An 11,105-nucleotide genomic window follows, 5' to 3' on the forward strand; every position below is an offset into this window, starting at 1 on the left:
ATCTTCCTTATTTTTTAACTTAGTTTGTGGTAAAAAATAGGCGATTTTCCAAAAAAAAATCAAAGTTCCGCCATTTTGTTAATTGTTGTGCGGAGTCAATAATCCTAGTTCATACGAGAGCCAGACATGTCCTCTTTCTAACACCGTTGGAATTTTCGGATTCCGATGTTCCAGTGAGGAGTTATCATGCCCGCCATGCCCGCCAACGAGCATTGGTATTCATTTACCAGTCCATTTAAAATCTTAAAAATAAAAAATCGTGAATGAGGGGGGGGGGGGTTCCCTTAATTAAAACCTGGTTTAAACAAAAACCGTTGCTAATGATTCAAAACCCAGCTAGGGTTTTTTTCTTCTACTGTCATAATCTTTCAGATTTTGGCGGTCCCGATTGATTCAAGATTTTAGTGCTGCACAGTGTCAGAGTCAATTTCGATATTTTTCCACAAAATATATCTTCTTGGTTCATGTGACACAATATATTTTAGCAATACTGGTTTCTACACTTCCCGGATTCTCTTTCCTTTAAGTTTTCAAATTATACAGAGTCCTATGTTAATTCTATCTCTAGAAATGACGGTCAATATTATGTTCTCAAATCTTTGGATGATCTAAATTAAAACTAGGTCAGAATTAAATTATAATTGTTCTATTTATTAGGATTTCTCTAAACTATACATACGTATATAACATCCACATATAAACATAAACAATTATAAACATATTTTTTATTGGTTAATGGGTTGATCATCAGTGGACGTCAGTCGGTCTTGTGTTGTTGTCTTATAAAAATAATGTAGTGTACATTTTTTTGGAAAAAAAATAGAAGACTCATAAAATTTCTTTTTTTTAGTTAAATAAAAAAAGCATCAACCACTGGTAACTGAGAATTTAAGTTAAAATAAACAAAAAGCGTTTCAACATCAAATCGGACCAAAGATAATAAAAAGAACGACAATTCAAAATGCCGACCAAATACATTTTTTAGTCTAAATGAAAAAGAAACCAAAGATCACATGAAACAACAACATAACGACAACGACCAATTTTTATATATGTTTGTTTATTTATTTTAGAAAAACAAGAAAACATCCCGCTTTGGTGACTCAGCAAACGAGGACCCTAAAACCGTGTGGCCACACCGTACAACAACATTTGATTGGAACTTCAACGATCAATTTGTAAAAAACAATAAGAACAAGTTCTGCACGCAAAGTATTGCCTTCAAACATGAAATTGAAAGAACGTTTTCAAAAATGGTGGGACAGTCTATCAAAAATGTAAGTATATCTGGAATTAAAAAATATATTTTCCATAATGAAAATCATTAGCAATGTTTTCTAACCGAAAATGCTGTAATTTGGATTTTCTAAACTTCAAAACGTAGAATAAAATATGTTCATCGAATCTTCTACGTACTTCAAATAGGTCGGTGCAGGTTTATGTAGCTATGTTAAAAGCCGCGATCCAAGAGACGAAGCTAACTGACACCATTAGCTTGCACGTTTTGTAAGATCAAAGTAGAAGCGGAGGTATGGACCTTGCGTGCTTATTCTGCACAGTATAGACCTATCTTGTTTGAGCTATAGTCTACTGACCCATACTCGTACATGCAATGTGTGTGGTGGTAGTAGTGAAGATTGGTATTTTCTAGATATGTGTGCTCAGCTTGTATATCCTGCCGTTAAATAATTCGCTTTTGGAATGTAACAAGTGAAAAAACGTTAAGTTCGGCCGTGCCGAACTTTGGATACCCTCCACCATAGTTATACTGACAGATACATGCAATGAAAATATAGGGAACATACCAAAAAGTGGGCATATACCGATAATTCTACAAAACGATTTATGTAAACCATTATGTTCACCAAATACAAACTTCAGCCATTTTTAATGGGGATTTTTCCTAAAATCTGTAAGATCCAAAAAATAAAATCCTCCAACAAATCAGATAACTATTTTAATATAAACCAGTAAGAAAAGTGGTAAAGCCGGACGGGGCCGACTATATGATACCCTTCACCGCCTTGGGTAAATTCAACAGATGAATCTTAACAGACGTCGCATTTTTGATTTTCACGAAACTTAACACACATCATTCTTGACTTTATTCAGTACGCTGTACCAAATTTCGTGGAAATCGAAAGGTATACAGAGACTTTGGTACACCATTTTCCTTAAATCGGACGAAAATATATATGGGAGTTACATCTAAATCTGAACCGATTTTCACGAACCTTAGGACACATCATTCTAGGCTTAGTTCAGTACGCTGTGCCAAATTTCGTGCAAATCGAAAGATATTTAGAGGCATTGGTGCACCATTTACCTTAAATCGGACGAAAATTTATATGGGAGCTATATATAAATCTGAACCGATTTTTATGAAAATTAGCACACACCATTCTAGGCTTAATTAAGTACGCTGTGCCAAATTTCGTGCAAATCGAAAGATATATAGGGACTTTGGTGCTCCATTTACCTTAATTCGGACGAAAATATATATGGGAGCTATATATAAATCTGAACCGATTTTTCCCAATTTCAATAGGGTTCGTCCTTGGGCCAAATAAGTGACGTATGCCAAATTTCATCCAATTCGGATAATAAATGCGACCAGTACTTTGTTTACAATTTAACATGGACAGACGGACGGACATGCATAAATCGACTTAAAAAGTGATTATATGCATATTCTCAAAAGGAACCATGGGTCTATCTTGATTCATTTTGCCTGTTACAAACATATGCACAAAGACATAATACCCTGTACCACAGTGTGGTGAAGGGTATAAAAAACCAAATTACAAAGAATTTGGTTAAAAAATAAATAAATAACTTCAAAATACCGAAAATTGGGGGGTACCCTTATATGGGAGCTATGCCTAAACGTGGACCGATTTTCTCCAATTTCAATAGGGTTCGTCCTTGGGCCAATTAAGTGACCTGTGCCAAATTTCATCCAAATCGGATCATAAATGCGACCTGTACTTTGTTAACAAACATACATTTGTTACACACAGACGGACATGCATTAATTGACTCAGAAAGTGATTCTATGCATATTCTCAAAAGCAACCATGGGTCTATCTCGATTATTTTTGCCTGTTACAAACATATGCACAAAGACATAATACCCTGTACCACAGTGTGGTGAAGGGTATAAAAAGGAGGTTATATGGGGACTACGCCTAAAAAGGTGTGAATATTAATAATTTTTGTTGAGGAGATTTGTTACCATATACGACTACAAAATACCAAATGTCAGCAAATTCGTTTGAAAAACGCGCCCAAGAACCTCAAAATATCGAAAATTGGAGGTATCCTTATACCCGAAAAAATTTACCTATATTTACATTTTTTTGTGGAGAGATTTGCTACCCAATAAGAACTCAAATTACTAAATTACAGCCAATTCGGTGAAAAAATCCGGTCAAAACCCCCCAAAATCTGGAAATTGGGAGGTACCCTTATATGGGGACTACCTGAAAAAGTGGACCTATATTTATAATTTTTAGTAGGGAAATTTGGTACCCAATAAGAACCCCCTGTACCAAATTTCAGCGAAATCGGTTGAAAACCGCGCTCAAGAACCCTAAAATACCGAAAATTGGGGGGTACCCTTATATGGGAGCTTTGTCTAAACGTGGACCGATAAAGCCCATCTTCGAACTTGACCTGCCTGCAGACAAAATATTAAAAGCTACACGTTTTTCACAGTGATTGAGGAAAAATTTAAAATTGTTACAGTATGACCTAATCTGGCAATTTGTCATTTCCTGTTTTTAAGTCCACCTCCCCTTCTTCATGGTGTCCGTTAATGGACAGAGCACCACCACAGTGAAGTGTTCAGCTTGTATATCCCGCCGTTAAATAGCTTTTAGAAGGCAATAAAAAGGTCTAGTGCTAGATGATTTCGATATCAGCTCTGAGCATTCCGTCCTAAATAATAATCAGAGAGCTACATTATTAACAGAGCTAATTTATAACTCCACGTTTCGCACAGTGAATGAGGATGTTCCCACTAAAATTAGAAGAGATTGTCACAGTACGGCATCGTGGCCTCTATTCCGATAAATGACGTAACTTGACAACCCGTCATTTCCGTCGGCTCAGATCTCCTCCCCAATATCGTCTCCGTTAGCAAAGGCGACGTTACATACTCCTAAGCTTTGCAACATCAGAATCGAAACCAGTAAATTGTGGGCAACGGTAAATCAGTCTTGAATTCCGAAAGGTGGTTGTCAAATGTAGCGACGTAACGGTGACAGATTTGGGAGCAATTTTACCCTGTACATTTTTAAGCACCCTGAGAGTGGCAGGCCGAGAAGATGTACGCTACACTACAAAGATGATGTTGCAGATGTCATTAGAAACTCTGGGTCTTCTATAGCATTGGATGGAATGTTTAAGCAACCGAATGAACCTAAAATACAGTTATACTCTATTTGGTGTAGTCATCCACATTATTCCTGAAGCCAGGAAATTGGGCGGTGATGGGCCCTACTAAAGCCGGACAAGAATAGTGAAGTGTGTAGGACGATTTCACTTCCGACCCCAGTAGCAAAGGGTCTTGCTGATGAGAAGTAGGTTCCCAGTTGCCTTCAACGTGAATTTCGGAAGATTCACAGCATTACATGCCCTGTACTCTATACTTAAACAAAAATATCCGTGTAATGGACCTTGACTTTTCGAAAGCCTTAGAGAAGACCTCGGTGTGGCAAAGCTTGAAATGTTAGATAATCAACTATATGTATGGGTCCGGGCATACAGAAACAAGAAGTTGTGAAACTGGAAATTTTTCAAGGAGGACACATATTTGCGGATCTGTTTCATTTCTACCTTTCTGAAATGTATGGGAATAATTGTACGAATATAGCGTCAGGACCCCTAGAGTAAAACATAGAGTTTTCCAAAGAAGAGTTATGTTTGCGGATCTGATTAACCTTCATCTTTATGAAATTCGTCATAGAGAGCGTAATGTATGCTTGTACAATTATGATGTACGTGGATGCATCCTGACAACGAACTTCTATTGACCACAAAGCAAAAGGCCGGTCTGGCGGTGGAATGATTTGCTAATATAAGCGATTCGCAGTGAAATAATATTCAAAGGAGTTAGAACGCATTTCTGAGAACTGCAAGGGGTATCTTCTTAGGACTCCGGCGATTTTGCATGTAATGTTCCTCAGCTTATTAAAGTCGTTATTTGCGGAAATTTTTGTGTTAGAAACAAGGTCCTAAGGTAGGTAAGGTGTAAAGGAATAGGTTCTACATAGACAAACGAGAGTGGTTTTAATCCACATATGATCAGGTTGGTCCAACCAAAATCGGATCTACAAAGCTAGATGAACGGGTTTTCCTAGAACCTTTAACCGACAATCGGTTGGTGCCCTTGTATAAGGCTAGGATAATGCGTGGACTGTATAGGTAATTTCTTGCGATGATGTCTTCTTCCAGTTAAGAATAGGAAATTATGGGATGTAAAACATGAAGTTTAGTTACAATGTACATTTTCTATAAAAAAGTGTAGCTATAGCTTCATTAGAAAGTGTATCTATAGGGTCTAAAGCAAAATTATTACACAAAATAAGCCACAGAATCCCAATGAGGGCTACACAAAAAGGTAGGAAAAGTGGCAGGAAAGATATTGGACTGCTGCCCTTCTAGAAAGACCCTGAGCGATGAGATGTCTTGTCAGGATCTGTTTCTTCATAAATATCCAAAGTGGAAGTTATAAATTGTGGCTAAGATCTTAAAAATACCGAAAATATAACAGGGCGCATTGTCAAAAATTGACCTATGTTTGCCTTACCTAAAGCTGCGAAGCTATTTTTACCCTTCAAGTACCCGGGATGCCAAAAAATACGCATTCGGCGGGAAAATGCGACTAAAACTTTTAAAATACGAAATATTGTTGGTTGAGTTGGAGCCTGAAAAGTCCATATTCACATTTATAAACTAATTTGTTCAATTGTTTTTATTTTCCAGTCGTATTTTTGATCTCGCCAACATCGACTTGGACTCTCCAGTTCCAAAGACCCGCGACGCAACCATTTATGTATTTCGCGGTCTGAACATTATCGGATATTTACCAACTGAGAAATACAAATACGGCTTCTATGTGTGGTCGTTGTTCATCAATACATTTGTCACTTCATACCTCCCGGTTGGTTTCCTGATGAGTTTTATGCTACGCCTGAGTACCTTCAGTCCCAGTGACTTTTTCACTTCGCTGCAAATCTGGGTGAATTGCATCGGTTGCAGTCTCAAAATGTTGGTTTTCTTCTTCTTGTTTCGCCGATTGATCGTATCGCGGAAATTTATGGATCGTCTCGATGTACGTATCGACAACGATGAGGATGGTATGCAAATTCGTAAAATTGTTGCATTCTCAAATCGTATCGTGACTCTGTACTCTGCGTTGTATATCTCGTATGCTACAAGTACATTTTTGGTAGCCATTATCCATCAGAAGCCACCATATCAGGTGTTCAATCCATTTTTCCATTGGCAAGAAGGGCAATGGAAATTTTGCATTCAGTCGACGGTGGAATATTCGATGATAACATTTCATTGTTTTCAGCAGGCGGTATTAGACTCATATCCGGTTATATTTATAACGATAATACGCACCCATTTGCATATTTTGGCACGACGCATATCGCGATTGGGTACCGATGCGGAAATGACCAGCGATGAACGTTATGAGGCATTGGTGCAATGTGTATTGGACCATAAGAATATTATGGGGTAAGTTATTCTGGAAGATTTTCCATAGGAAAATTTTGATTCAGCGTGGCTGAATAGTATTTTCTAAAGGAAAATTTCAATTCAGCCTTGCTAAATAGTAGTTTCCATAGGAAAATTGCTATTCAGCCTGGCTGAATAGTATTTTCTATAGGAAATTTCTGATTCAGCCTGGCTGAATAGTATTTTCTATAGGAAATTTCTGATTCAGCCTGGCTGAATAGTAGTTTCCATAGGAAAATTGCTATTCAGCCTGGCTGAATAGTAGTTTCCATAGGAAAATTGCTATTCAGCCTGGCTGAATAGTAGTTTCCATAGGAAAATTGCTATTCAGCCTGGCTGAATAGTAGTTTCCATAGGAAAATTGCTATTCAGCCTGGCTGAATAGTAGTTTCCATAGGAAAATTGCTATTCAGCCTGGCTGAATAGTAGTTTCCATAGGAAAATTGCTATTCAGACTGGCTGAATAGTAGTTTCCATAGGAAAATTGCTATTCAGCCTGGCTGAATAGTAGTTTCCATAGGAAAATTGCTATTCAGCCTGGCTGAATAGTAGTTTCCATAGGAAAATTGCTATTCAGCCTGGCTGAATAGTAGTTTCCATAGGAAAATTGCTATTCAGCCTGGCTGAATATTAGTTTCTATAGGAAAATTGCTATTGAGTCTGGTTGAATAGTAGTTTCCATAGGAAAATTGCTATTCAGCCTGGCTGAATAGTAGTTTCCATAAGAAAATTGCTGTTCAGCCTGGCTGAATAGTATTTTCCATAGGAAAATTGCTATACAGCCTGGCTGAATAATATTTTCGATAGGAAAATTGCGATTCAATCTGGTTGAATAGTATTTTCGAAAAGAAAAAATTACTGAATCGTAGTTGCCATAGGAAAATTGCTATTCAGCGTGGCTGTATATTATTTTTGTACAATTTTTTACAATGTATTGCTTTTCTATTTTCCCTAGGTTGTACAACATTTTCTGCCCTGTCATTTCGGGCACAATGTTCGTTCAATTTCTCATAATCGGCCTCATTTTGGGTATCACGACCTTACACATCTTTCTGTTTGCGGATCGTTTGGCTGTCATTGCATCCCTCTTCTATGTGGCATCCATATTGACAGAGACATTTCCCTGTAGTTTCCTGGCCAATTGTCTAATGGACGATAGTGATGCCATTTCATTGGCCATATTCCATTCGGCATGGCATGTCGAGGAGCCGCGCTACAAGCAAATGATTTGTTTTTTCCTACAACACACCCAGAAGACACTGATTTTGACGGCAATGAAGATTTTTCCCATTACCCTGAATTCCAACATCAACGTAAGAGACGCCGAAACGAAATTTGAGACCCGAAAGAGTTTCTCCCGATTTTTTTTTTCATTTATAGGTTGTAAAATTTGCCTTTTCCGTCTACACGATGATGAAGCAAATGGGCTTCGGCCAGAGTATCAAAGATGTTGTCGGTGGCGATTTGTAAAATCGGATGGAAACAGACTAGCCGACAAGCTATGCAACAACAACTTGTCGTCATAAAAACGTTTATGATTATGGCTGGATGGATTATAAAATATTTAAAATTAAATTTCAAATTTTAGATTTGTAGTCCACTTGTTCGCACCCAGCACTCACACACACACAGCTGCACATGTTGTATACCCCTATAGAGGGAATGAGGATCTTTTCCCCCTTTACACACAGAGAGATACATAGACTAGTCGTAAAAGTCTCACAACAAAAAACACATAACAAATTAATTAAAATATTCTCCCAATCCTTTCTCCTCTCCTCCCTTGTTCTCCTCTAAAAGCCTTCACATTAAAAAGAAAAAAAAATTAAAAGGAAAAACTTGTTGATCTCGCAGCTATTTTGGTAATGGAAAATCATTTCACTTAGTCACTGACTCAGTCACACACCCGATCGGAAATGATAATGATTCTCATCATCATTCACACCACACACACAGACACACTCGGAGCTATGAAGATTAATTTCATCTCTATTCCTTGGTGATGGGAATGCAGCATGAAAATCGCATAATTATGGTCTGAGTGTGAAGAGCACATCTGTTGCATGAGGCTCCCACAAATCCATTGGGATTATTATTTGACAGTGACGACAAACATCAGCTACTCCAACATCAACAGCAACAAAATCACCAACAACACCACCAGCACCAGTAGCTATGAACACTTGCTTGTACGCCAAGGAAAATTTTCTGTGGCCTTCAAGGCGAAATGTCTGCACAGTGGCTTTAGAATTTTAGTTCGAGAAACATAACAAATAAAAATAGAGCACTGCAGTTATTGGTTGTATTTTTATGTTAATTCCGTCAGGCTATAGGTATAGTGCCAGTAAATTTTCTTGCAGGGTGAGAGAAATTTCCGACCTCATATAGTAATCCCGCCTCACTTTCCGACATTTTTAATATTTTAGCAATATTTTCCAAGGTCGAAAACAATAGGAGAATAGACATAGCATCTTTGGTGGATCCTTAAAGTGAAATCGGACGAAAAAATGCACCGATTCTAACAAAACTTCGCATACATCAATCAGGACCTTATATAGTACTCTGTGCAAAATTTTATCTTAATCGGACGAACATTGACAGTCATTCTGGACCTAATTCTGTACACTAAGCAAAATTTCTTGCAAATCGGGACTTCAGTGCCCCATTTACCTTAAATCGGACGAAAATATATATGGAAGCTATATCTAAATCTGACCCGATTTTCTCGAAACTTAGCACACATCATTCCGGTCCCAATATAGTACCCTGTGCAAAATTTCGTGCAAATCGAAAGATCTATAGGGACTTTGGCGCACCATATATATTCAATCGGGCGAAAATATATATGACAGATACATCTAAATCTGAACTGATTTTCTTGAAACTTAGCACACATCATTCCGGACCCAATTCAGTGCCCTTTGAAAAATTTCGTGCAAATCGAAAGATATATAGGGACTTCGGTGCCCCATTTACCTTAAATCGGACGAAAATATATATGGAAGCTATATCTAAATCTGACCCGATTTTCTCGAAACTTAGCACACATCATTCCGGACCCAATTCAGTATATCCAAATCGAATCATAAATGCGCCCTGTACTTTGTTTACAATTTAATATCTACAGACGGACGGACATGCATAAATCGACTCAGAAAGTGATTCTATGCATATTCTCAAAGGGGACCATGTGTCTATCTCGTTTCTTTCTGCCTGTTACAAACATGTGCACAAAGACATAATACCCTGTACCACAGTGTGGTGAAGGGTATAAAAAGAAAGCCGAAGAGAAAATTACCGACTCCCAAAAATACCGTTTATTACAGTGCAATTGATTGAAACAATCCTAATAAACCTCCATCGGTGTAAGACGACATCAATGGATCATGAACCATGGACTGTTAAAAACAAGATACCATTTAAATTTGCAACTATTTTATGCAAACAAGTCTGTTTCTCCCCAGACTTTTCAACATCGGACCCATGTATACAGAAGCAGGCCAGACAACGTCTATCATTTAAAGACGACTTCTTCAAAAGTCTTCTATCTATAGAAAACCTTATAAAATGTCCTCTTGCAACCTGTTCTATCTAAAAAAGTCCTCTCGAAAGAAAGAAGATCTTCATTCTACCGACTAGCTCTTAAAAATGTCTCTATTTGTAGAAAAACAACAAAAATGTTTCACATAATACCTATGGAAACCAAATACCTAATACCTATGGAAACCAAAATTGATTTCTACGCACTCAATTGCAAAATTATAAGGCGATTTGAAGAGATTGTAGCGATTACAAATATTGTAAGGCCTCTGCATCATCGCTTCGCTCGTTCCGCTGAAAATTTCGCTGCTGTAAGTGAAAGTGTTTCCCAAGACCCAAATTTTTCCATTCCTCTTCGTTTTTAGGTATTAGGACTGTCTTATGGTACAATATGGCGTATGTTTAGATCTAACCTCTATCCATAAAAAGTCCAGCTTAGGTAATAACTGAAGAGTGAACATTTTCTTCAGCGATGAATCACAAAATAGTCGTAGTTGGGGTTCAGAGAATCCTCTAGTAAATGAAGGAAGCCCAATACATCCAGAAAAAGGCACTGTTTGGAACGCTCTTGGGTCCGAAGGAGTGTTATAGTCATATGATAACCGACGTGTTTTTTCTGCTATTCAAGAATATGACTTGGAAAACATGTGGTTTCAACAAGACGGTTCCATATGGCAAACAACTTGAGCGATTATAGCTTTATTGTAACAGACATTTCATGGCTGTCAAATTTCTCGTCGAGGCGATATTAACTGGTCACCAAGAGTATTCGATTTGACACCATTCGATTTTTTATGGTTCGTTCAAACTCTATA

At 37.6% G+C, this 11,105-nt stretch overlaps 1 protein-coding gene across 1 annotated transcript; it reads left to right on the forward strand.

Moving 5' to 3' along the window:
- Positions 1 to 1,227: 1,227 nt before the first annotated feature.
- LOC133338835 (odorant receptor 42b-like) lies at positions 1,228 to 8,220 on the forward strand. The gene is made up of 4 exons (XM_061546943.1): positions 1,228 to 1,277; positions 5,989 to 6,750; positions 7,706 to 8,063; positions 8,131 to 8,220. Exons 1-4 carry the CDS (start codon positions 1,228 to 1,230, stop codon positions 8,218 to 8,220), a joined length of 1,260 nt encoding a protein of 419 aa, XP_061402927.1.
- Positions 8,221 to 11,105: the final 2,885 nt, after the last annotated feature.

Source organism: Musca vetustissima, unplaced genomic scaffold (assembly GCF_032173495.1).
Source record: "Musca vetustissima isolate MV318-11 ecotype Yass unplaced genomic scaffold, APGP_CSIRO_Mvet_v1 utg2671, whole genome shotgun sequence".
Classification (NCBI taxonomy): domain Eukaryota; kingdom Metazoa; phylum Arthropoda; class Insecta; order Diptera; family Muscidae; genus Musca; species Musca vetustissima.